This window comes from Alosa sapidissima, chromosome 7 (assembly GCF_018492685.1).
Source record: "Alosa sapidissima isolate fAloSap1 chromosome 7, fAloSap1.pri, whole genome shotgun sequence".
In the NCBI taxonomy this organism is placed as follows: Eukaryota; Metazoa; Chordata; class Actinopteri; order Clupeiformes; family Clupeidae; genus Alosa; species Alosa sapidissima.
Window position 1 is genome coordinate 33,910,639 of NC_055963.1, and position 27,647 is coordinate 33,938,285.

Sequence of the window (27,647 nt, forward strand, 5' to 3'; positions counted from 1 at the left end):
ATTTTACGGTTTGTGAAGGATGCAGTCCCGTCCTTTATTTGGCTAACGCAGGTAGGCCTACTAATCACCTTTACTTTCTTTGGTTGTAGGATAGTCCGTGATTCACATTAGTTTTGGCTATCACCGCAATTAGGCTACTAAACGCAAGGCTTACCCAAGTTCTAGGCTATTCTGTCGCCACATTTATAATATTGCTATAAAACCTTCGTTAGTAACAGTCAATACGTTTGCCTGCATCAAATCAAATCACGCATTTGCATTCAGTGTGCTACCATCGGCTTAACGTGAGTTCTAAGCGTCTTTGTATGCTTATATCTGATTTCACTCGACTGTGAATGCATGTATATATGTTGTAAGACATGTAAAATAAATGAATGGCACTGGCACTACGCACACATTAATGTAGCCTAAACTTACACCGCACTTTCCTAATAACTTAAGTTCTCTCGCGTCACTGACAGTAGCTAGAATGCATTAAAAAACACCGGGAAAAAACAGTGTTCAGTCCACCAAGTCATAAGCTATCGGCGCTGCGCAGCACCAGTTGTGATATTTATCTTACGGAGTGTAATCGTAGGTAATGTCATGTTTGAAAACTAGTATTGTTAGGCAATACTATAAGTGCAAGTCCAGGGCAGCTGAGGTGTGGCGATGACATCATCGATACGCAAGCAGGATGTGCGGTTTCGCTGTCTAAACGAACTCAAACGGGCTACGGTTTCAGATTTCTCCACTCTGGGACCAGGTTTCAGAAAAGTGCGGTTTCGGGCAGTGCGTTTACAGGATTCATTTGGACGCTCGGCCAAGACGAAGCAAAACCTCTGCGTTTAACCTAAAAAGCGTCTCCGTGTGGACGGGCCCTAAGTTAGCCCAGCATGCTTGGTCTTGAAATTTTCCTTGTGATTGTGTGAGTGTGAATGTCTTGGAAAGATTCAGTATAAGTAAGTAGAGAGTGTGTCTAGGTTGGGTGTGTTGAGAGTGGTAGCCTGTGTTAAGGTGTTGTTTTTCGTAAATTTAGAAGAGTGCACCAGTGATTGTAGATGTAGTTAGCTGTGGCAGATGTCCAGTGAATGTTATCAGTGGTGAAAAACTTTTCACGTGGTATGGGTGGAATGTGTGGTAGATGTTTGGATATGTAGTCATTGATATGTTTGATGTTCCGGATTTGTGTCAGAGTGAGATGGGGGGAGTGGTTAAGAATGGCAAAGAGAATTGTGGCACTAGGAAAGACAATGGTGGCCTGTCTATGTATCTGCAATAGTTGTTTGGTTGTAGTTTGCTTTGGGTCAGTCAATATTGCAGATGCCAATAGAAAAAATGACTGTATGTGTATGTGTGGAGGGGGAAGTCTGTTCCAGAAGTCGTAGCATATGGTTAGGGGTGGCCCCCGGGTAGCTATCAATTTGAATGTTTGTGTTTGTGAAAGGGGGGATCCTGTTCAAATTGGAGTACCCCAGAAACATGATTGTTTTTTTGGGGGGGTGATAGTCCAATCATCCAATTTCTTTTTTGTGTATGTGTGGTAAGTGGGTGTAAATTGTTGTAATGTGGAGCGTGTGATGTTACTATTTCTAGTGGTGGCAAGATGTTGGTGTGTGTGCATAGTTATGTTGGTGTTAGGGTTAGTGTTTGAGGGGGTCTGTTGGAGTGTATCAATGTCTGTAAGTGTGAGAGTCGGTGGGGGGGCCGCATCCCTGGAGGCAGCCACAGATATAGAGGCGGAGGGTTCAGCAAGGGATGTATTCAGTTGGTTGACTGTATTAGTTTCCCCGCTCATCACCACCCTCTTAGACTGCGGCCGCTCCAGTTCAGTTTCAGCCCCCCCAGACGACCCTGTGGGAAGAATGGAGAGGTCATCAGAAGTGTGTATGACTAAATGGTTGTTTGTGGGATGAGTGAAAGAAGAGTGTATGTTTGTGGTGAGAGTGTGTGGCGATCAAACCTGACCCCCTATAATAAAATAATATAATGAAAACATGGCGGCTACATACGGGAGATGGTCAGTGTCTATAAATAACAGCCCAGGTAGCGTTGTCTCCGCCTTTCTCGCTTCCCTCTGCCGGTGTCTCGTCTGCTGTGTGTTTGGTTCACTGGTGGTTCCCTGCGTAGGCTGAACGTGACGACAGGTAGAGTGTTTTACCTTGTGAGAGCGGCCTGGTTTGGTCCGACAGGTAGAGTGTTTTGCCTTGTGAGAGCGGCCTGGTTTGGTCCGACAGGTAGAGTGTTTTGCCTTGTGAGAGCGGCCTGGTTTGGTCCGACAGGTAGAGTGTTTTACCTTGTGAGAGCGGCCTGGTTTGGTCCGACAGGTAGAGTGTTTTACCTTGTGAGAGCGGCCTGGTTTGGTCCGACAGGTAGAGTGTTCTGCCTTGTGAGAGCGGCCTGGTTTGGTCCAGCGGCCTGGTTTGGTCCGACAGGTAGAGTGTTCTGCCTTGTGAGAGCGGCCTGGTTTGGTCCAGCGGCCTGGTTTGGTCCGACAGGTAGAGTGTTTTGCCTTGTGAGAGCGGCCTGGTTTGGTCCGACAGGTAGAGTGTTTCGCCTTGTGAGAGCGGCCTGGTTTGGTCCTTGTCTCGGACGCTCCGTGAGTATTGCCTAGCCTCAAAGAACTGTCTTTCCATTGTTCGGCAGGTTGATAACTCCACCGAGTTGTTCAGAGTTTTGTGCGTGTTTGGTCTAGTCCAAACCGAGCTCCGTGATCACTTTGCAATAACAAACTGTTTTATCATTGTTCAGCAAGCGATCACGGCAGCAAAGTTGTTGTTCCTGGCCTGTCGGGTCTTTTGTCTTGCCCCATTCGTTCTGTGATCTCCTTGCGCTGTAACTGTCTTATCATTGTTTGCAGGAGTCACGCAACGTGGGTAAGCTAGTAGTTTTGTGCAAATTTGGTCCTTTGGTGTGCACTCCATTCGCTCCATGATCTCCTTGCATTAGAACTGTTTTACCATTGCGACAGTAGCGAGGTTGTAGCAGCTGGCCCACTTCTCTGTGTTGTCCCGTGCTTTTTAAAAGTTGAATATATAGATTACATAGGCTACCGGGGAGGGTTTCCTTAGGGGTTTTCCTGGGGATTATTATTTTGTCTTTTGGGGATATTTTTATTTCTACAGTTTCCTTTCCTCCGGCGCCAGCCTACCTTTATTGTAATCTAATCTAAACTGTAAACTGAAAGCAATCACGTTTGTGCTCTGGTTTTGGAGAGCTTTTCTTTTTGTTACCGTGATTTTTCTATTTATTGTTATTTTGTATTTATTGGTTTATCCACACTGAGAGCTTTGAAGCAGTCGGCTATGTTATAGTAGCCAATTAATTATAGCCTAAATAAAAGGTCTTGTTTGTGCTGCACTTGAGTAGCTTATAATAGCAGCATAATTTGTTTAACCTGCTACTGTATACTGTTTTGAATATATTGTGGCCTTAGGCTGAAGAGGTCTTCTTTGACCGAAGATACTTTCCCCCCTCGTTTTTGGACCTTTTTGCGTCTTACCTTTTTGCGTTTTTTGTCGAGGCTACCGCCTACCGCCTCCTAGTGGCCTGACCTAAAAATAGGCTGAATGGACTGCTACTGCTATTGTGGTTGTTTGTTTGCTTGTGTGGTGTTCACGTGTGTCCTGAACAATATAGTCCATTTTGAACACACCTGTTTGCATTTCTTGAAGTCTTTTTAGTTAAAGAGTTAAGACCATTTAATGTTTTGTGGTGCTTTATAAAGCCTTTAGTTATTATTTCTTAACTTTAGTTTATCTTCACTCTGAGTGGTGGTGGATAAATCCACCTGGCGCCCAACCGTTACGCTGGTTGGTGGTTGTGTTGTTGGTGTAGGGTCAGGTATGTCTGGGCTGGGTGTAGTGTGTGTTAGTGGTGGAAAGTGTGTGAGATCTGAGGGGTCTGGAGGTGTTGGGGCTAATGTGGGTGGTTGCATGGTGGGTTGTGTGGCAGAGGGTAGGGGATGAGCATGATGTTGAGCTCGGTGAAGTGTGTTGGGGGAAAGTCTATGTCTGTACCTCTTATTGGCCCATCCACTAGCTATGTGAAAAGCAAGTTGGTTAAATGGTTGTACTGTAACTGTTGTGTAAGTGTAGTTGTGCTGAGTAATGTTTGTGTAAAATATCTATTGTGCCATTCATCCAAGTTGTAGTGTGGTTATGTACCAATGATCTGGTGTGTGGTGTCGGTAGGGCTGGTTTAATGAACTCAGTAAGTTTTCTAACTTGTCTAGTCATACCAACCGGAAGGGTTTGTGTGGATATGGAAGTATCTATTATGTGTTGGTGGTGTATTACTTGGATTAGTTTGAAATAAAGCTTGGCACATTGTCTAGTGATTGGGTCTGGTGGCTGTCTGAGGGTAGGAATGTTAGAACGTGTTGAATGCATGTTGGCCAGTGTGAGTGTAATTTGTGGGTGTAGTGTTGGGTGTGGTGTACAGGTAAGTATGGGTAGTTAATTGTATACAGTGTTGGAGGTGAAGTATAGGTACAGGTAAGGTAAGTAAATGCTAGACAAGAATAGAATGGAGAGTTGAAAGCTATTGGTTTGTGTGTGTGTGTATATATGTATGTTAGGGTTATGTTTCATGTTCATGTGCCATGACAGTGTCATGTCACTCTTATGTCAATAGTTACAAGTAAAATGTTACCAAATTTAGTTTCAGTTCGACTAAATTGATATTTGGGCTCAACCCCTCCCTTTTGTGCCTTAGTATGGCTCAGAACATTTGTTTATGAAATAGTGTTTACGGTAAGAAAAAACTGAAGCATTCTCAGATCTTTCCAGCTGTTTGTATAATGGATATTATGCATGATGGGTGTGTTTCCACAAGCACATTGCAACAAGAACAGGATTGGAACTAAAAGCTTCAGTGCCAATAAAAAGTATTCACCCCCCCTTGGATATTCACTTCTACTGCTTTTATAAATGGAATCTTGATCAATTTGACTTTTTTACAATAATTTTTCAGAAATCCTGTCTTTAATGTCAAAGTAAAAGCAGATTTACTTAATTAAACTTAATTGTACTTAATACTACAATTTTACTCCATTTTTCTTTGCAACACTGCTCAACTCTGTCAGGTTGGAAGGGGATTGGGTGTGAACAGCCCTTTTCAAGTCCAGCCACAGATTTTCTATAGGATTGAGGTCCGGACTTTGACTCGGCCTCTCCAGAACATTCACCCTGTTCTCTTTAAACCATTTCTGTGTAGTTTTCATTGTCTTGCTGGAAAGTAATTCTTCCAAGTCATAGTTCTCTTGCAGACTGAATCAGATTGTCCTCCAGGATTATATTTTGCTGAATTCATTTTACTTTTACCTTTACAAGCCTTCCAGGGCCTGGAGTCGAGAAGTTTTTTTATGCCCCCCCATCGATGAAATTCCACAAAACTTGGCAGACCCCCAGTGGATGTCAGGTTAATCATACACATGACATTTGGTGCAGTTCAGAACATCTCAACTGAAAATAGGGGTAATGCAGTATAATAGGGGTAGTGCAGTATAATAGGGGTAATGCAGTATAATAGGGGTAATAGGGGTAATGCAGTATAATAGGGGTAATGCAGTAAAATAGGGGTAATGCAGTAAAATAGGGGTAATGCAGTAAAATAGGGGTAATGCAGTATAATAGGGGTAATAGGGGTAATGCAGTATAATAGGGGTAATGCAGTAAAATAGGGGTAATAGGGGTAATGCAGTAAAATAGGGGTAATGCAGTATAAAAGGGGTAATAGGGGTAATGCAGTAAAATAGGGGTAATGCAGTAAAATAGGGGTAATAGGGGTAATGCAGTAAAATAGGGGTAATGCAGTAAAATAGGGGTAATGCAGTATAATAGGGGTAGTGCAGTAAAATAGGGGTAGTGCAGTATAATAGGGGTAATGCAGTATAATAGGGGTAATAGGGGTAATGCAGTATAATAGGGGTAATGCAGTATAATAGGGGTAATGCAGTAAAATAGGGGTAATGCAGTATAATAGGGGTAATGCAGTATAATAGGGGTAATAGGGGTAATGCAGTATAATAGGGGTAATGCAGTATAATAGGGGTAATGCAGTAAAATAGGGGTAATGCAGTAAAATAGGGGTAATGCAGTATAATAGGGGTAATAGGGGTAATGCAGTAAAATAGGGGTAATGCAGTAAAATAGGGGTAATGCAGTAAAATAGGGGTAATGCAGTAAAATAGGGGTAATAGGGGTAATGCAGTATAATAGGGGTAATAGGGGTAATGCAGTATAATAGGGGTAATAGGGGTAATGCAGTATAATAGGGGTAATGCAGTATAATAGGGGTAATGCAGTATAATAGGGGTAATGCAGTATAATAGGGGTAATGCAGTAAAATAGGGGTAATGCAGTATAATAGGGGTAATGCAGTAAAATAGGGGTAATGCAGTATAATAGGGGTAATAGGGGTAATGCAGTAAAATAGGGGTAATGCAGTAAAATAGGGGTAATGCAGTATAATAGGGGTAATGCAGTAAAATAGGGGTAATGCAGTAAAATAGGGGTAATGCAGTATAATAGGGGTAATAGGGGTAATGCAGTATAATAGGGGTAATGCAGTATAATAGGGGTAATAGGGGTAATGCAGTATAATAGGGGTAATGCAGTATAATAGGGGTAATGCAGTAAAATAGGGGTAATGCAGTAAAATAGGGGTAATGCAGTATAATAGGGGTAATAGGGGTAATGCAGTAAAATAGGGGTAATGCAGTAAAATAGGGGTAATGCAGTAAAATAGGGGTAATAGGGGTAATGCAGTATAATAGGGGTAATAGGGGTAATGCAGTATAATAGGGGTAATGCAGTAAAATAGGGGTAATGCAGTATAATAGGGGTAATGCAGTAAAATAGGGGTAATGCAGTATAATAGGGGTAATAGGGGTAATGCAGTAAAATAGGGGTAATGCAGTAAAATAGGGGTAATGCAGTAAAATAGGGGTAATGCAGTAAAATAGGGGTAATGCAGTATAATAGGGGTAATAGGGGTAATGCAGTATAATAGGGGTAATGCAGTATAATAGGGGTAATGCAGTATAATAGGGGTAGTGCAGTATAATAGGGGTAATGCAGTAAAATAGGGGTAATGCAGTAAAATAGGGGTAATGCAGTATAATAGGGGTAATAGGGGTAATGCAGTAAAATAGGGGTAATGCAGTATAATAGGGGTAATGCAGTAAAATAGGGGTAATGCAGTATAATAGGGGTAATGCAGTAAAATAGGGGTAATGCAGTATCATAGGGGTAATAGGGGTAATGCAGTAAAATAGGGGTAATGCAGTAAAATAGGGGTAATGCAGTATAATAGGGGTAATGCAGTATAATAGGGGTAATAGGGGTAATGCAGTAAAATAGGGGTAATGCAGTATAATAGGGGTAATGCAGTATAATAGGGGTAATGCAGTAAAATAGGGGTAATGCAGTATAATAGGGGTAATAGGGGTAATGCAGTAAAATAGGGGTAATGCAGTAAAATAGGGGTAATGCAGTATAATAGGGGTAATAGGGGTAATGCAGTATAATAGGGGTAATGCAGTATAATAGGGGTAATGCAGTAAAATAGGGGTAATGCAGTATAATAGGGGTAATGCAGTAAAATAGGGGTAATAGGGGTAATGCAGTATAATAGGGGTAATGCAGTATAATAGGGGTAATGCAGTATAATAGGGGTAATAGGGGTAATGCAGTAAAATAGGGGTAATGCAGTATAATAGGGGTAATGCAGTATAATAGGGGTAATGCAGTAAAATAGGGGTAATGCAGTATAATAGGGGTAATGCAGTATAATAGGGGTAATAGGGGTAATGCAGTATAATAGGGGTAATGCAGTAAAATAGGGGTAATAGGGGTAATGCAGTAAAATAGGGGTAATGCAGTAAAATAGGGGTAATGCAGTATAATAGGGGTAATGCAGTATAATAGGGGTAATGCAGTATAATAGGGGTAATAGGGGTAATGCAGTAAAATAGGGGTAATGCAGTAAAATAGGGGTAATGCAGTATAATAGGGGTAATGCAGTATAATAGGGGTAATGCAGTATAATAGGGGTAATAGGGGTAATGCAGTAAAATAGGGGTAATGCAGTAAAATAGGGGTAATGCAGTATAATAGGGGTAATGCAGTATAATAGGGGTAATAGGGGTAATGCAGTATAATAGGGGTAATGCAGTAAAATAGGGGTAATAGGGGTAATGCAGTAAAATAGGGGTAATGCAGTAAAATAGGGGTAATGCAGTAAAATAGGGGTAATGCAGTATAATAGGGGTAATAGGGGTAATGCAGTATAATAGGGGTAATGCAGTAAAATAGGGGTAATAGGGGTAATGCAGTAAAATAGGGGTAATGCAGTATAATAGGGGTAATAGGGGTAATGCAGTAAAATAGGGGTAATGCAGTAAAATAGGGGTAATGCAGTATAATAGGGGTAATGCAGTATAATAGGGGTAATGCAGTATAATAGGGGTAATGCAGTATAATAGGGGTAATAGGGGTAATGCAGTAAAATAGGGGTAATGCAGTATAATAGGGGTAATGCAGTAAAATAGGGGTAATGCAGTAAAATAGGGGTAATGCAGTATAATAGGGGTAATAGGGGTAATGCAGTAAAATAGGGGTAATGCAGTAAAATAGGGGTAATAGGGGTAATGCAGTATAATAGGGGTAATAGGGGTAATGCAGTATAATAGGGGTAATGCAGTATAATAGGGGTAATGCAGTAAAATAGGGGTAGTGCAGTATAATAGGGGTAGTGCAGTATAATAGGGGTAATGCAGTATAATAGGGGTAATGCAGTAAAATAGGGGTAATGCAGTATAATAGGGGTAATAGGGGTAATGCAGTAAAATAGGGGTAATGCAGTATAATAGGGGTAATGCAGTAAAATAGGGGTAATGCAGTATAATAGGGGTAATAGGGGTAATGCAGTAAAATAGGGGTAATGCAGTATAATAGGGGTAATAGGGGTAATGCAGTAAAATAGGGGTAATGCAGTATAATAGGGGTAATAGGGGTAATGCAGTATAATAGGGGTAATGCAGTATAATAGGGGTAATGCAGTAAAATAGGGGTAATGCAGTATAATAGGGGTAATAGGGGTAATGCAGTAAAATAGGGGTAATGCAGTAAAATAGGGGTAATGCAGTATAATAGGGGTAATAGGGGTAATGCAGTAAAATAGGGGTAATGCAGTAAAATAGGGGTAATGCAGTATAATAGGGGTAATGCAGTAAAATAGGGGTAATGCAGTATAATAGGGGTAATGCAGTAAAATAGGGGTAATAGGGGTAATGCAGTAAAATAGGGGTAATGCAGTATAATAGGGGTAATGCAGTATAATAGGGGTAATAGGGGTAATGCAGTAAAATAGGGGTAATGCAGTAAAATAGGGGTAATGCAGTATAATAGGGGTAATGCAGTAAAATAGGGGTAATGCAGTATAATAGGGGTAATAGGGGTAATGCAGTAAAATAGGGGTAATGCAGTAAAATAGGGGTAATGCAGTATAATAGGGGTAATAGGGGTAATGCAGTAAAATAGGGGTAATGCAGTATAATAGGGGTAATGCAGTATAATAGGGGTAATGCAGTATAATAGGGGTAATAGGGGTAATGCAGTAAAATAGGGGTAATGCAGTAAAATAGGGGTAATGCAGTATAATAGGGGTAATAGGGGTAATGCAGTATAATAGGGGTAATGCAGTATAATAGGGGTAATGCAGTAAAATAGGGGTAATAGGGGTAATGCAGTATAATAGGGGTAATGCAGTATAATAGGGGTAATGCAGTATAATAGGGGTAATAGGGGTAATGCAGTAAAATAGGGGTAATGCAGTATAATAGGGGTAATGCAGTATAATAGGGGTAATGCAGTAAAATAGGGGTAATGCAGTAAAATAGGGGTAATGCAGTATAATAGGGGTAATGCAGTATAATAGGGGTAATAGGGGTAATGCAGTATAATAGGGGTAATGCAGTAAAATAGGGGTAATAGGGGTAATGCAGTAAAATAGGGGTAATGCAGTAAAATAGGGGTAATGCAGTATAATAGGGGTAATAGGGGTAATGCAGTAAAATAGGGGTAATGCAGTAAAATAGGGGTAATAGGGGTAATGCAGTAAAATAGGGGTAATGCAGTATAATAGGGGTAATGCAGTATAATAGGGGTAATAGGGGTAATGCAGTAAAATAGGGGTAATGCAGTATAATAGGGGTAATGCAGTATAATAGGGGTAATGCAGTATAATAGGGGTAATAGGGGTAATGCAGTAAAATAGGGGTAATGCAGTAAAATAGGGGTAATGCAGTATAATAGGGGTAATGCAGTATAATAGGGGTAATAGGGGTAATGCAGTATAATAGGGGTAATGCAGTAAAATAGGGGTAATGCAGTATAATAGGGGTAATGCAGTATAATAGGGGTAATGCAGTATAATAGGGGTAATGCAGTAAAATAGGGGTAGTGCAGTATAATAGGGGTAATGCAGTATAATAGGGGTAGTGCAGTATAATAGGGGTAATGCAGTATAATAGGGGTAATAGGGGTAATGCAGTATAATAGGGGTAATGCAGTATAATAGGGGTAATAGGGGTAATGCAGTATAATAGGGGTAATGCAGTATAATAGGGGTAATGCAGTATAATAGGGGTAATAGGGGTAATGCAGTATAATAGGGGTAATGCAGTATAATAGGGGTAATGCAGTATAATAGGGGTAATGCAGTATAATATTGCATTTTCATTTTTTAACGGGGGAGTGGGGTGGCAAATCACAACTGAGTGGTTATGGGCTAGGTTGAGTCGGGCCCTTGAGAACAACATACCATAAAAATGTTGTCATCCTCGGTGCCACTGTTCAGGTAGTTATTTAAAAAAAAAAAAGTTTTTTTTGGGTTTCGGGGGGCCCAGCGCAGGGGGGTAGTGGCCCCGGGGGACCAAACAAACATTTTCCGTAAAATATTTCCGCACATATAACTGAAATATGCAAAGCAAGACGGTCTTTCTAACATTATCAATAGAAGTTCAAATAACACTTGTATTCTATTTTCAACTGTTGATAAGTTAACAAATCCCCCCTCACAATTAGCGCCTGTACTTCTCTCAACTAATAAATGCAATGAGTTCTCATCTTTTTTTAAAGGTAAAATTGACAAAATCAGACTCAACATATCTGCTCAATTACAAATTCAACAACCTGAACTTCCAGCAACAAACAGAGGGAAACTAAACTTGATGTCAGAGTTCAGCTTGATAGACTACGAAACACTTGAAAAAACGGTACAGAATCTTAGCTCTTCCACATGTGTCTTAGACACTCGTCCTACCAATTTCTTCAAAACTGTTTTTCACCTCATAGCGGCAGATGTCCTTCAAATTGTAAATGCGCCACTGCTGTCTGGCACTTTTCCTAGGTCACTGAAAACAGCTGTTGTAAAGCCACTTCAAGAAAAATAACCTGGATGCCTCCATGCTAAACAATTACAGGCCCATATCCAATCTACCTTTTATTGGCAAAATTATTGAAAAAGTAGTCTTTAATCAATTAACCACCTTCCTAACATCAAATGGGTATTTTGATTACTTTCAGTCTGGTTTTCGGGCAAATCACAGCACTGAAACGGCTCTCATTAAAGTTTCCAATGACATACGCCTCAACACAGATTCATGTAAAACATCATTCCTAGTGCTACTGGACCTTAGTGCAGCATTTGACACTGTTGATCACAATATTTTACTACACAGACTAGAACACTGGGTTGGATTTACAGGCATAGTTATCAGCTGGCTAAAATCATATCTACAAGAAAGGAGCTTCTTTTTTGCCATCGGAAACTGTACCTCAACACCAACGTCCTTGACCTGTGGTGTTCCCCAGGGGTCGATCTTGGGGCCACTATTATTCAACCACTATATGCTCCCACTTGGACAAATCATTCAAAATAATTTGATTTCATATCATAGCTATGCAGATGACACACAAATTTACTTAGCTCCATCACCAAACGACTATGGTCCTCTTGAATCTATGCGTCAGTGTATAGAACACACCTGGATGTCTCAATTTTCAGCTGAACAAAGAAAAAACTGAAGTAATTATATTTGGTAAAAAGGAGGAAAGACTTAGGGTTGCCGCTCTCCTTGACACAAAAGGGTTGAAGGCAAAGGATACTGTTAAAAATCTTGGTGTATTAATTGACAGTGATCTAAATTTCAACAGCCACATGAAAGCGATAACTAAATCAGCTTTTTACCACCTCAAAAATATTGCCAAACTCAGAGGGCTGATGTCAAAGCATGACTTAGAAAAACTCATTCATGCATTTATCTCCAGCAGGGTTGATTACTGCAATGGACTGTTCACAGGGCTTCCTAAAAAGACTATTAATGTCAGGGCACACAGACTCAGGAAACAATGTTAGGCTCAATCAAGTCGTTTTAATTTGAACAGCAACCAAGGCAGGAGAATTTAAACACGGTCTTGAAGTGAAGTTAACGCTCAGAAGATCTTGACTTGACAAACAAGGCAGTCCTACATAAAGGCTCCAATCTTGCAAGAGGATATCGTCCAACAGAAAAAGTCCAATAGAAAATGTCCAACATAAAAGTTCTACAACCTGGGACGTAGCAGGAAATTCCAGAAACAAGGAGCAGTCCGTGCGCTGGAGTAAGTGTCTCCGTTGAAGAGGCCAGACAGAGAGAGTAGAGTGACAGGGGTTTATAAAGGCAGTAGGAGATTGGCTACAGGTGCTGGGGAGTGGCAAACGGGAGATTGGATGATTGGGTAATCAGTAGACAGGGGAATTAGATTGGGAGATCGTTGGAGCAGAGTGACGAGGTGGTGTCGTGACAATTAAACAGCTTCAGGTGATACAAAATGCAGCAGCTAGGATTCTAACAAAAACTACAAGAACTGATCACATCACTCCAATTCTTAAGTCCTTGCACTGGCTTCCAGTAAGTCACAGAATTGACTTTAAAGCACTATTGCTTGTTTATAAATCAGTAAATGGAGCAGGCCCTAAATACTTGTCAGACATGCTTCAGCAGTACACACCTTCTCGTCCTCTCAGGTCCCAGGTGAAAAACCTGCTAGTAAAACATACAGTTAGAACTAAACATGATGAAGCAGCTTTTAGCTGCTATGTGGCTCAGCTGTGGAACCAACTTTCGGATGACATCAAAAAGGCCCCAACTGTAGCCAGATTTAAATCTAGACTTAAGACCAAACTGTTCTCAGATGCTTTCTGCTAACTGTGCCGAGTTACAAATTCTGAATCTGCCTTGATAATTATTCTACTTTGTCTTTTATTACTTTTTTTACTACTTTTGCCTTTGTTTTTGCTTACTAATTATTCTTTATTTTTAAATGATTTTACCTTGTGTTTTATGTTTTCTTTTTATTATGATCTTTACCTTTTAACTATTCTTTGACTATATTGCCCTTCTATGCTTTTATTTGTTATTATTGTTTGGTTTTGTTTATGTAAAGCACATTGAATGACCTCTGTGTATGAAATGCTCTATATAAATAAACTTGACTTGACTTGTAACTGATTGGGTCATCAGGATCCAATCAGAATGCAGTTAGGGACTGTAACTTGATCTGAGAGCACTTCAGACATCAGACAAGACAAGCATGGCTCTGAAGCTAGATAGGAACAGGACTAAGCACCTTTTTCCCCTCATAAATATAAATTTATGTTTATGATAGCCTAACCAATTTGCACTCAGTATAATTCTAACCATTGCAGGTGATGATATTTGATGTTAGTTTGAATATATTTCATAACAGTGTAGTACAGGATTTTTTCAAAGTTTAATGTCCTTCCCAATGGACATCAGGTGTTGGGAGATGTTAGCCAACACATTTAATTAGTGTCACCAGGCAAGGTTCTGACATATCCTCAAGACCCAAGCTATAATTTTGAATGCATTTTTTATTTATTTCAGCTATTTTGGATGAATGTGCACTCATTTTACTAAAATGTGTCGTAATTTTTACTAAATCGTGCTCTCATTTTATTAGATTGTGCACTGAATTCAGTCAAATGTGTGCTCGGTTTACTAAATAGTGTGTTCATTTTGCTAAATGGTGGGCTCATTTAGTCAAATTGTGCTATTTTTTGTACAATGAGTACACATTTTAGTACAATGAGTCCACTATTTACTAAAAAGAGTGGATGATTTAGTAGACGAGCACACTATGTAGTAAAACGAGTGCACAATAGGGTGCGTTCGTAAATTCAATCTGACACTCTGAAAATTGAATAGCTCTCTGAAGTTCAAAAAACTAGTTTATTACATTTTACATAACATTTCACTATATTGTGTGCACGTTTTACTAAATTGTGCGCTCAATTTACAACAATTAAAATGAGAGCACAATTTAGTAAAATGAGTGCACTATTTAGTATAATGTGCGTAGGTTTTACTAAATTGTGCGCACGTTTACTAAATTTAGTCAAACGAGTACACTATAACAAGCGCACGATTTAGTAATATGTGCACACAATTTAGTAAAATAAGCGCACATTATCTGGATATATACCAAAAAAATATCTTGCAATGACCGCTCTAGGGTTCCGTACTAACTATGTTACAATCTATTCTCGTTAGTATAACAGTACCCAGAGTACGCTCTGGATGCCCCGAGAGTGTGACACTTTGAATAAATGAACGATAATTCCACCCACGCTCCAAATTCACGAATGGTTAAAAGTTTCAGAGTTGGCTCAGAGCACTTGGAGTGGCAATTTACAAACGCACCCTTAGTAAAATAAGTGCATAATTCAGTAAAACGAGTGTATATTATCTTGATACAAAAACAATCTTGCAATGACATCTCCTGGGATTTAGTAAAACGAGTGTATGTTTTCTCTATACATAGAAAATCTTGCAATGACGTGTCATTGCAAGATTTTCTATGTATAGAGAAAACATACACTCGTTTTACTAAATCATGTGCTCGCTTTACTAAGTTGTACGCTCGATATACTAGATTGTGCACACATTTTTGTGTATTGTGCGCTCGTTTAACTACAGTACATAGTGTGTTCATTTTACTAAATTTTGCTCTCGTTTTATTAAAAAGTATGCTTATTTTATATATAAATTGTGTGCTCTTTTTCCAAACATTAAAATGAGAATGTGATGAAATAAAATGAGAGTGCAATTTAGCAAATGAGCCCACAATGTAGTCAAATAAACACACTGTTTAGTAAAACAAGCATGTGATTTACAAAATTGAGCGCACAATTTAGTAAAATGAGCACACACACTTTAGTAAAGCACATTCCCTCCATATACACAAACAAATATGTTGCAAACATACCCCGGTGTTCCGTATTGGAACATGTAATTAAAAAATTCAATTTAACAGTTCAGTTCATAAGACTGTGTGAAAACAACAGTGCAAAAAGCAAAAAACAATGCAAACTGTGTGTGTATATTGAAAACTGCTGAACATTCACCACAGGTATTGTGTGGACGCAATCCGGCACATTAGTTAATGTGCATGTTTTGACTTGCTCATAGACATATAAACACATTCAGACACATGCAAACATTCAGTTCCAAATGTTTAAAGTCATATGTGATTATTACTTTCAATACTACTATGTAAAAAACATAGGGAAGAAACACTCCTCATGTCCTCAAGTCCTCATGTCATTTTAAACCTATTTAGTTGAGGCGTCCATTGTAATGGACATTAAAAATAGTAATAAAGACATGATTTAGCAAAAAATAATTTTTTCCCCTTTATTTCTACATTGGAGAGGAGTAAAAATCAGCTGAATAATATTTTTTTTGCTCAACAGAAAAAAACCGGTCTGAAGGGGTTGGTGAAATGCGCACACCACATAGCAATATTATATGCATACTGTAGGCTATATATATATATATACAGTGGTGGAGGAAGTACTGAACCTCAGTACTTAAGTAAAAGTACAAATACACAGAGAAATATTTACTTTAGTAAAAGTAAAAGTACCACAATGACAACCCTACTTAAGTAAAAGTAAAAAGTACCTGCTTTTAAATGTACTTTAAGTATTAAAAGTAAAAGTATTTGCATAATGATTTATTCTCTTAATATCTATATTCTAAAAGGAAAAATCAGTATGGGCTGTGGCATTTTAATTAAGCTAGTTTTAGGTTATACTCGACTAGATAGTTTTAAGTTAATGCAGTTGTGCTTACCATCTGTGGCCCAGTTTACATTCTGACCTACAATTCTAGAGACTGTAATTCTGGTTATCTACTAGGGTGATCTGCTGAGTAATATCATTCAGCAAAACACGAGAGCCTGAAGTTTAACGGGGTAGACAAGGGAAACGTCGGGTGGATCGTAATGCCAATTATGCTGATTGAACAGAAAAGTTGCTGAGAAAGGTGTCTTTATGATTAAGTTCAGTTTCACTTGCGCAGACGCATAGACATTGAATGAGCGCTCACGTTACTACCCCCCAATTGTAGGCTATGCATCTTTATTTAATCACACACAATTAAGGAATATTTCCTAATCTGGAAAATGTTACATTTTTTCCGGCCACCGGTTCATTAATAGTCTACCATTCATTTGCCGCAAATGATCAGACGTGTGACAGAAGCATGGGCATAGCCTGTAACTTCGCTGATCCGCGGATAGCAATCTCATCGGAGAGGAGGCCCTAACGCTGCAGATAACAGACAGAGAAAGGCACAGAACACACTTGCATGTACAGTGTAGCCATGGGTCTGGTGAATATAGCCTACCGAATGCAGATGGCTACAAGCTCACGCTTTGCCTGGTCTAGCCTAGAAGCTTATGTTTCTAAGAATGCACGTAGCGCTCCAGAATCTTTGGTAGCAACCCCTCGGTAAAACAAACATGTTTGTCAGAGAGGAAAAAAAACTGATCATAAAATGTATCGTAAAAAGGAACGATGGTGTTGTAGAAATGTAGCGGAGTAAAAGTACAGATAATTGCTGTAAAATGTAACGAAGTAAAAGTCAAAAGTATGCACTATAAATTTTACTTAGCCTAAGTAAAGTACAAATACCACTGTATATATATGTATGTATATATATATACACACACACACACACACACACATCATGAGGGGTTATGGTGCAATAGATTGCAGTAACTAAGCAAGGCAGTATGTTTTTTGTCTACTTTTGAGGTTCACCACCATATATAAAATCACAATAAGAATATTACTAGGCCCTATTTTATGCAATGGGATTTTACTTACTGTACATCCAGCATCATACCACTCAACACAAGACAAACTGATCCCATGTCTGTCACAAGTCTTTGCATGTAAACTATTTATACTTGACAATTGATACAATATCACAAAATACAATTTGTTCAAGTGTATCAGTACTTTAGACTAAGCTGACAGGTTTAAAACCCCATTTCCAAAAAAGTTCCCTGTTGTACAAGATTTTGACAGCACAATAACTTTAAAAAGCAACCAGAAAACAAATTTAAGGCATTGATGGAGAAGAAGGATGGTTCACGGTAAGCATTTTGTTGCTCTGATTGGTTAGGTCTATCCAATTGAGGGCAGTGGCATTTTCCCTCCTGTATAGGTTGAAACACACCCCATAATCACGTCCAAATGGAGCAGTATCAGACTCAAATTCTTACTAGAATTGAGTATTATGACGTCAGGTCAGGTCTACACTTTTCGTAGAACATTACGCTAAAGTCAGATTCATTCAAGTATCTGCATTGGTTCAATAATGTGGTGGGTCCACCAGACCAGGGAACATTGGCTGTGTAACAAAAATATGAACACCTTACAAGGGTCGGGGCCAGCAACAGGTCTCTAAAAACCTTGGTGTATGTTTATCATTGTTGCTTCACTTCTTTTACAGTTTTTGACTCACCAGAAAAGCTCACGCTAAACACTACACACAATTTTCTACCTAACACACAAAAATCTAACAGGAAGTAACTTGATTTCGTTTTTCAAACACAACCCATCAAAATGCCACACTAAATCAGAAGTGCTTCACACTCTCTCTTCACATGTGTAAACACTCATTACTTTACTGAACACCATCCAATCATTGCCTTGTCTATGAATAGATATAGGTATAGACCCTTTCAATCTGTTCCTAAAGGGTTTCCAGTTGAAATGTTCAGAACCAATGCAGATACTTTGAAAGGAAAATTACTGTAATCGGACTCTAGCTTAATGTTCTACAATAAGTTGACTTATGTCAAACTTGTCTTTTTTACTCTATTTTTGTTTGTCCCCAAGTTACCATTAGCTCAATAAATGTTTCTGTGCCTCCAGAAATACCTTAGGAACGCTTAGGAATGTTTGTTTCTGCAGTTGAAAGGGTCTATAGGCCTATGAATACATACACGACCACCCCCCCCCCCACACACACACACGCAAACACACACACACACACACACACACACATACACACACACTTTTCTTTGGAAAAAGCAAAGTAATTTGATAGTAGTCAGTCATTGCCGTCTAAGGCAAAATCAGCATTTTCAAAACTCCATGTACATCTGGTGGTCATTGTATTTTGCTTTGTTTTTTTCTTGTTGGCTGTAAAATACTGTATTCGCAACAGCAAATTTGGGAAAAATCACTATTTTTGGTTTCAATATTGCTTGCATTTTTAATGTGTTCAACTTCTCTCTGTAGATAACTTTCACTCTTGTATGGAAATACACATATAAAGCCCATGAAAGACAGAAGAGGTTTAGGTTTTTAGCAACAGTGTACATGATGTATCTAAAATGTCATATTATGACAAAAGTGTTTATAATGTGAGGCGAATGTTTGCTTTAAATACATGTTTATGACATTTTGAATGTTGTGTGTCATTTTGCTGGAGATTTGAGACATTTTGCAGCAATTGTGGGTTTTGTGTGTGAAGATAGACATAGAATTTTGAAAATGTGTGTAAACAGTTGTAAAAAACTGTAAATCAATATAGCCATAACAATTTGTTAAAAATACTTATTTCTGTAAAAATACTTAAACATGTTTACTTAGCTCAATTCCCAATGATATATATGATTTTATGGTTCATATTGGCCATTTACCCGTGTGAGATCAGATTTATGATAATCGTTATTGTTTTTTTGTGAGAAAATGAGCTAATTCCATTATAAAAAAAGGTACAAAAATAGAAACAAGATTTGTTTTAATCATTATTGATGCTTATTTCTTAGAACTTAATCAGAACAGGTGTAAGTGCTTGAAATGTATAACGTTGTAACTTTGTGTGGGAATAGCATGTGCAGAAAGACAACATTCCCGCACACAGACACCTACACTCAGACAGACATAGGCTACAGACGCACAGACACACACACAGACACCCACATACAGGAAGACACAGTTATTACACTCAGGTCCAGACCCAATCTCCTCCTATGTAATAGTTATGTGTGTGTGCACACACACACATGTGCAGTCATTGAAAATACGTTTATTTTTGTGTTCTTCACAGGAAATGAGCCAAGGCCAATGAGTTTGAGTTAGGAAATAATAAATATTGTAACGTCGGCGTACAAGACATTGTTAGCGTTCTCCCACGCAGGGTATGCTGGGATACGGGAGCGAACATTTGGGGTTTATGTCTGTATTTCTCCTTAGTTTTTAGTGTAATGTTAGCGTCTTTATTGTAACATGTTTCCCTTTTAGTTCTCCCTCGTGTGTGATCCTCTTTGTGTGGGGGGCTGCGTCCACCCCTGTATGTGTAGCGTGTGTGTGTACTTGAGATGCCCCGTGTGCAATGTATTCTGCTCTCGTATATAGATAATAAACCTTCTGATTGGAGAACTATGTGTGTCGCTATCAAATCGTTACAATATCATATGTTATCTTTAGGCAAGCATTGAAAACGGGTCCCACAGAACAGAACACAAGGGTTGGGTTACATTAAAAATGAACACACACACACATATATGTGTATATATATATATATATATATCCTATATTGTCTGTTTCAACAATTGATGCGTTGTCTTTGCACTACTCTCAATTAAATATAGGCTCTACATGACCTGCTAATCATAGCAGTCTGTTTTTAATTACATTTTGCATCCCAACTTTTTCGTGAAATGGGGGTGTACATAGCCTTCAAAAGGCCTAAATCCTGGATTGCCCAGGATTAGACCAAAATCAAATAAAGAAAAATAAACAAAAAGAAATATCATCTTATGGTCCCCGACCTACATTCCCTATGAGTTGTTGTTATTGTTGTGTTTATGCTTCCATGACAAGACCACATGAGCCATTTGACCAATGGGTGCATTCTGGAACGCTTTATGGTAAAGCCTACTGCGCAAGTGTCCGTCCATAATAGTCTATATGGCTACTGGCCACTCTGTTCCACATCTGGATGGTCCACTATGGAACGTAAATGGAATGACGGTAACAAGATCGGATGGAAGCCTTTACGCGAGCCCCAACATGACGGATGACCAAAGCACGGACACCGCGGACCCTGGGGTGGAACCCGGGATGCGCAGCGAGGAGGAGCGTTTTCGAACTTTCCAAAACTGGCCAAGCAATGCACCGGTAACCCCGGCTGACCTGGCAAGAGCCGGCTTTTACTTTCTTGGGGTCGGGGACCAGGTGCAATGTTTTTGTTGTGAGGGAATACTGAGATACTGGGTTCACGGAGACAGTGCGTTGGAAGAACATAAGAGGCACTTTCCTACTTGTGATTTCGTGCTAAACAGAAATGTTGGCAATATACGGCGATATCCCGTACCGGGGTCTCCTGACGACGTGGATGGACAACTCTTGAGTCAACTTCAGAGGATGACGGTGGATGATCAAGGAGTTGGTGGACAGTCAGTTTACCCGGAGATGGAGTCGGAGGATTCTCGACTGACCACGTATCACAACTGGCCCACGGGAGCATCTGTCCAACCTGATGCTCTTGCCAGGGCAGGTTTTTTCTATACCGGTACGTAATCAATAATTGTTTTTTTGTCCTTCCATTTTGTTTGAAATGAAAGATCTCTCTTTAATTGTTTAATCATAGCCTATTTAGGCTACCAACTTTTTGGTGATATATGCTACCTGTGATATGGTCACAAAAAAGTAAACGATTTAAATAATTGACACAACCAAACTGTTATAAGTGTCCCTGTCAATAAACATTTGAGTGAAAATGTCCTTTTCACAAAAACACGCAATGAAACGGATCGCTAAAGGATGTTCCTCTTTGTGTGTAGGATCACGCGACTATAGTCACGCTGACACTGATGCGCGCAGAGAAAAAACTAGACAGGGCGAGACCGTTGCGGTGCTATTGAAGCTCTCTCTGAACTAGCTGTTTTCCATTAAGCCGGAATGTTATTTTCAAAGAATGAACATCAGAGATTTACTTCTCTTTGGACTGACCAGTTTTTTTGTCAGACATGTCAGAAAGAGAGACTGCGTGAGAAGATGTAGGCTATATCTGATCATGCGGTAAGAACAGTGGACACCCTGCACTCTTGCCCTCTGTTTAGTGTCAGTGTTGGGTCAGCAACATGATTAGTTTTGTCTTATTTGACCCTACTCAGTTGACTTTACTCCCCCCCCCCCCCCCCTCTGCATGTTCCTATTTGTGTGAAATTCACACTGTGGACGAGAAAGAGAGGGAGAGGATGAAAAAGTGGTAAACAAGAAATGTATTCCTCTCAGGCCATGGGGACAATGTCAAGTGCTTCTTTTGTGATGGGGGCCTCAGAAACTGGGAGCCTGGAGATGACCCATGGCAAGAACATGCCAAATGGTTTCCACGGTAAGAAATGTGAATGCCTATATAAACAGTGATGTATTTAAATAATACCTTAATTAATACAGAGCTCTTTCTAATGCTCTGAATTTTATCCACAAATGACTCCAGGTGTGAGTTTCTGGTTCAAACAAGAGGGCGTGAATATGTCAGCAACATCCAGGAGTCCTATTTCCACATGGGCGAGACAGTGGTGAGCATAACGGTCTGGCAAGGAAAGGAAAAAAAGATTTCTTTAAATGTATCCGTTTTTACACTGAGTCTGTTAATGCTTAAATTGTCTATACTGTTTTCAGCCACAAATCTCTTAATAATCCCTGAGTTCATGGACATCCGATGGTTATTTTCAAATAATTAAGGGTTTATGATTCAAATTTTAGGGCCAGTAGACTAAAATATATTTTTAATGGAGATTTCTGAAAACAGCTTCTTGTTTTGGGCTAGACATAATCCATGTACGCGAAAATGGCACATAGTGTTATGCACCGGTATGTGTATGTGACTTTAACAACGCATCCTATCCAAACTTTTCTTCCAGGGTGGTTCCCAGCCTCCTACTAGCAGAGACATAACCCCTGGGAGCGGTAAGTGAACAGACTAATTCATATACCAGAGGGTCAAAATAATAATCTGTTGTTGGTGATGGTGCAAAAAACAGGACTAGAAAACATGGTTGCTACTGTAAGCCGCTATGCATGTGTTGACAAAACTGCATATAAATTTAGTCACATTTGTTCTGTAAATATATTGTCAACTTTTTGATATTCGTTAGTGAAACCCTTTGCAGACTACTGTCTCCTACAGTGCCGCTCATCAGATCAGCAGTTAGGGAGAGTTTATGAACAATACTAGCATTGCAAAGTAGATATTGGCCTCCCACCCAAGTGCCTCTCTCTCCTGGGCAGTTGAGTTAGAATTCACGCAACTTTTGTGTGGCGCCCCTCTGTGTCGTAACAGCATACCTGTTTTATGAAGTTAGCACATCAAATAGCATACAATTATTCTTTATATCTGAAAACATCTTGCCTCGCATCTAAAAGCGCAATGCCTCTTTGAAAACAGCAGAGATCACTGATATAACACAGTTACCATGTTACACTGAGTTGACACTTTCAAGATTCAAGATTTAAGAGAGATTTATTTGTCCCATACACTTATAATAGCATACAACTAGCAGTGAAATGTACACCTGGTCACTTCCTTGAGCAGTCTTACCATGTACACATTTGCTCGAAGCCATTTACATCGCAGTAATGCATTTTTCAAGAAATCAGCCCCTGGGGCAGGCCTAGCGCCATATAGAAGCACCATGGCTCCCTCCCTGACTCCCGTCCCTCTCTGTGTGTCACCTGTGGCCTTGCGGCAGATGTGGTGGGGGGTCAGGGGTCGTCTCCAGCCCTGCTGTCCCCCGTCGTGCAGACGGTGTTGGGAATGGGCTTCCAGGCGTCGCTGGTGGAGAGCCTGGTGCAGACGCGCTACCTGCTGACCGGCCGCCACTACACCTCCGTGTCTGACCTGGTCGCCGACATCCTGCAGGCCGAGGAAGAAGACCGGCTACGGGGCGAGCAGACCACAGGTGGGGGGTGGGGGAGTGGGGTTGTGTTACCATAGTTACAAGGAAAAAGTGTAGTTGCGCACTCAAACTACCGATGCGATAATTTCCTTTTTGGTGCTCTGTGCGACACATTGGTCTGATGAAGGAGATTGCTGCATCGGAAGATTGAGTGTGCAACAACACTTTTTTGTTTATTTGAAGTCTTCAATGAGTAAGCCAGCACCTCAGCAAGGTGTAGATTTACCCTTTGATTAGTTACCACTGAGTTACATACATACATACAGACAGTACTTATCCCAGAGAGGGGTATCGGAGGTGCGTGCGTCATTGAACTAACAACCCCCCCGTGGGTAACTGGGCTGCTGGTTTGTTCCTTGTAGAGCCGGTGGAGAGACAGGGCAACAGTGGCGGTGGGAGGAGAGCGCAGGTCACAGCCAGGGCCAAAGGTCACATACCTCATGCTAATGCTAATGCTGCTTCTGCTTCTGCTTTGGGCCCGCAAATGCCCGTGGTGTGGTTTGGTATGCAACTTTGGCATTGGGGCCGGTCTGTGTGTTAAATGTGTGTTTGTGTGTGTGTGTGTGTGACATGTTTTCATGTGTGTAGTAGTGTGTGTGTGTGACATGTTTTCATGTGTGTAGTGTGTGTTCGTGTGTGTATAAACTATGCATGTGTAAAATATGTGTCCAGAGTATGTGCATGCTTGTGAAGATTGTGTATTCGTAAACTAAATACTCAAAAAGAGTGTGAACTTTGTGTGAACTGTGTTTTTGGGTGTAAGATAACACAAATGTACATGTGGCAAGTCTACACACGCCATTCTGTAGGTGTTTTGGAGAATGGGTCAGGTATTGGTTAGAAGACAGTGTCACTTCCTGTGCTTGTACCTGTGAACTTGTGAGAGTTTCAGAAATTCTTCCCTCTGGCCATGGATTTGCATTAGTGTTTGTGTGTGCTTGATTTAACGGTTTGCATTCTCACTCTGCTTGTTGTGTAGGTTTGTGTGCTTTCTAAGTAGTCACAATGCTTTCTGAGCTCATATGAGTTCCTCTGTGTCTTGATTCTGTGATGTGTGTGTGTGTCATGCATCTCTGAGTGTCTTCCTGTGTGGTGTGTGTACTGTGTGATTGCAAACATGTGTGTTCCTTGGCATTATCTTCTGCATATATTCACACTTGTGTTTCTCTACTTCTGCACCTGTGTGTGTGTGTTGCAGCTCTAGGAGACCTGAGCGCGGAGGAGCAGCTGCGTCAGCTCCAGGAGGAGCGCACCTGTAAGGTGTGCATGGACAAAGCGGTGTCCATCGTGTTCATCCCGTGCGGTCACCTGGTGGTCTGCACAGACTGTGCCGCCAGCCTGAGACACTGCCCCATCTGCCGAGCGGTCATCCGTGGCAGTGTGCGCGCCTTCATGTCATGAGTGATCAGAAAAGAAAAAAAAACACACACACACACCAACACCAGTCTCTCTCTCACACACATACACAGGTCATACACATGCATATACAGTACATACAGAGCAGTGTGTGTGTGTGTGTATGTGTTTGAGAGACAGCAAGCTTTGATAGCAGCACACTCACACGTCGTACGTGTGTGCTTGTGTGAGCCTACACGTTCCAACGAACCCAGAGTTTGCAGCATAACAAGCTAAAAATAATAGCGTTAGGAGGCGACAGAGAGCTTCCACACGTCCTTGATGAGGTGATAATCAGTATTAGTTTTATTTCATTTGGTGCATATGACACAAACATGTGTCTGATGTTGGCCACATCCACACCCATACTGAGCTACTAGAACACTGTGTGGGATCTGAATAGCAGGTCTCGCCGAGGGCAGAATATTAAACAGTGAAGACATGTAAGCCTGCATACATGTCCCACATTGCCTTGCAGGGACTGTACTGGGGTGGTCTTGGGTGAATAACGGGGAAGTTCTTTATCTTCACACTTGAGGATGGATTTAATGGGTTCAGTTTCCTGGTAAGAAATCTCTTAAGATGTTTTATATTGTAAAGCTGGATTTTTTTTTTACCAAAACAAGCCCAAACCCTTCTTCCCCACACACACTCAAACAGATGTGTCTTATATGATGGTAGAAATGACAATCCTTTACTATTTTGTTGTACTCATGGGATTTAAAGTCATAATAAAGAGAGCATTTGCAAGAAAAAACTCTGGCTCGTTCTTTTGTCGCAGGCCTTTCACTGAGATCATGTCCATAGGTCGTACAGCAAAGCTGATTGCATGTGAAACCTGCTACTACATCAACAGCCACAGGGCTACCAGGCCTCCTCTCTGACTGAAAAAAACAACAAAATCTATTCAGCAAAGCCTCCTCCGGAGCTCAGGTTGGCTTGCTTTTCTCCTCCTGGGTAAATTCAGACAAGGTCAACAGTGCGCACACACACACACACACACACACACACAGAGCCTAATCCCTTGCACAAATACAGGCGAACGGAGACGGCTGATGGAAAGTACACTTTTTATTAACAAACGTCTATTTACACTCTGAACACCGAACACATCCACTGACAGACGGCGATCACGTTACCGGCCGTCGAGCACCGGCACACTGCCAAGAGGGACAATGGAAGACATGTTATTGGAGACATGAGGTGGAGGGGCAGGATGAATCTATTTGTTTTTGAGCTTTTCTTTCATACAAGTATATGAGTGGTTGATCCATCACGGATTTATAAAACAGTGTATTGGTGTGTATGACTTATCGTATACATGCAAAGGCTAACTGAAGATGCACAAGGAGTTACAGCAGGTCAAAGCACACAGTACACAGTAATTCATGGCTAAGGTTAAAAACAAAACAAAAGCAATGGATGAAAAACAGGCTTGCAATGTGTGTGGTATTTGTAGCAACAGAAGACGGTCTGGACTGCACTGAAGCTAACTGAGCATTAGAGGGCAGTAGTGATACATTTGAACAGCAGAGGGCTGCCATCATGAGCAAATACAGAATACTGATCAAGTCACCTGTTCAACTTCTTCCAGTCTGAACTGAAACAAGTAAAACACTTGCACTTAGATATAGTGTCAGAAGTCTATTGCTATGCCAACTGGAGTTACACAGAAAAACAAAAGTTCCATAAGGAAACCATCTAGACACTCCTTAATGTCGACCCACTGTAACATGTCACTCATTCTTTGCCACTGTATCAACTTTTCCCAAGTCTTCTCAATGTGAACCTTCTTGCTATAAACATGAATGCATAAACAGGATACATCTTTCCAGAACACTTTTGAGATCATTGTTCATAGAGAGATACTGGTGACATGTTGTCAGTTTGTCTCTGTATAACGTGAAAAGGTAAAATCAAAACAAAGACTAGAGAATTACAAATTACCACAGTGCACAAAGGCTAAAGATGAGGCTCTTTCTCTCTCTTTTTTAAAATGTATTGATTAAAGATAACATTACAATGTATCATTTTTAAAAAATGTATTGCATCCTCCGTTTCATTGGGAGGGTAAAAAATTAAATACTGATAACTTCATGGATATATTCACAGTATACAACACTGACAAAAATTAAAATTAAGACTGAAATCGGACAAACGAACGGTCTTAGTGATTTACAGCATAGAACAGCATTTAAATACTTTTTTTTGTCAACAGCTGCAGTTTTTTTTCTTCTTCTTTCTTTTAAAAAAAGTCTTTCTTTTAAAATCCAAGAGGAATTCTCACTCCCCCCCCCCATCCCAATTTTCCCTTATTTTGTTCTATTCTTAGAGGGAAGCCACGGGAGGGTTGCTTGCTTTGTTTTGGAGCCCCCACCCTCCACCCCCCTTTCCTGCTGGGCTTATGTGTGTGTGTGTGTGTGTGTGTGTGTGCTTGTGTGCGTGTCGTGCGCAGATCCTGTGCGTAGGTAAACACACTTCAATGGAACGCAACACAACTCATCCAGTGTTTAACTTCAGAAAAGAAAAGCAAACAAGACCCTCACTGTGTGTGTGTGTGTGTGTGTGTGTGTGTGTGTGTGTGTGTGTGTGTGTGTAGTGTGTGTGTGTGTGGTTATGTTTGTGCACTGGTATTTGGGTGCGTGTACGTGTGAGAGAGAATTTGTGAGTGTAGATATGATTGTACGTATGTATGTGTGTATACATTGCACAGGTCAAGCTATCAGTCGCTAACACTTTAGACGACGACTACGGCAGATTGGCTGCTACAATTTCAATACCACGTTAGAAAAAAAAAAAAAAAAAAAAACACCACACACATACGTACAAAAACACTATTGTGTCAAACAATTGAGAGGGGAGTTTTCCAGCTGCTTTTGTGTGTGACCCACGGAATGAGTTTGGTCCCTAGTTACATAGTTTCGCCCTGACAGA

The 27,647-nt window shown here is 40.3% G+C and overlaps 1 protein-coding gene and 1 long non-coding RNA gene across 4 annotated transcripts; one reads left to right on the forward strand and one right to left on the reverse strand.

Moving 5' to 3' along the window:
- The first annotated feature begins 20,275 nt into the window (after positions 1–20,275).
- Positions 20,276–26,022, forward strand: birc7 (baculoviral IAP repeat containing 7). 3 transcript variants are annotated; one of them, XM_042098446.1, is made up of 7 exons: positions 20,276–20,926; positions 21,652–21,751; positions 21,857–21,938; positions 22,284–22,329; positions 23,112–23,321; positions 23,681–23,821; positions 24,517–26,022. In XM_042098446.1, the coding sequence occupies exons 1-7, from the start codon at positions 20,323–20,325 to the stop codon at positions 24,717–24,719; spliced, it is 1,386 nt and encodes a 461-aa protein (XP_041954380.1). In that variant the 5' UTR covers positions 20,276–20,322; the 3' UTR covers positions 24,720–26,022. The 3 variants fall into 3 exon arrangements, with proteins under 3 accessions (XP_041954380.1, XP_041954381.1, XP_041954382.1); XM_042098447.1 differs by having other exon boundaries at positions 23,681–23,746; XM_042098448.1 differs by lacking the exon at positions 23,681–23,821.
- Positions 25,767–27,646, reverse strand: LOC121713655. The gene is made up of 2 exons (XR_006032906.1): positions 27,260–27,646; positions 25,767–27,146 (listed from the first exon to the last, which is right to left on the reverse strand). It is a non-coding gene; the product is annotated as an uncharacterized LOC121713655 (long non-coding RNA).
- Between the last annotated feature and the right edge of the window lies 1 nt (position 27,647).

Coding starts and splice junctions, on each gene's coding strand:
- birc7 (XM_042098446.1), top strand. CDS start 20,323: ATGGCTACTGGCCACTCTGTTCCACATCTGGATGGTCCACTATGGAAC. Junction 21,939..22,283: donor TCCACATGGGCGAGACAGTG/GTGAGCATAACG, acceptor CTTTTCTTCCAG/GGTGGTTCCCAGCCTCCTAC. Junction 22,330..23,111: donor AGACATAACCCCTGGGAGCG/GTAAGTGAACAG, acceptor GCCTTGCGGCAG/ATGTGGTGGGGGGTCAGGGG.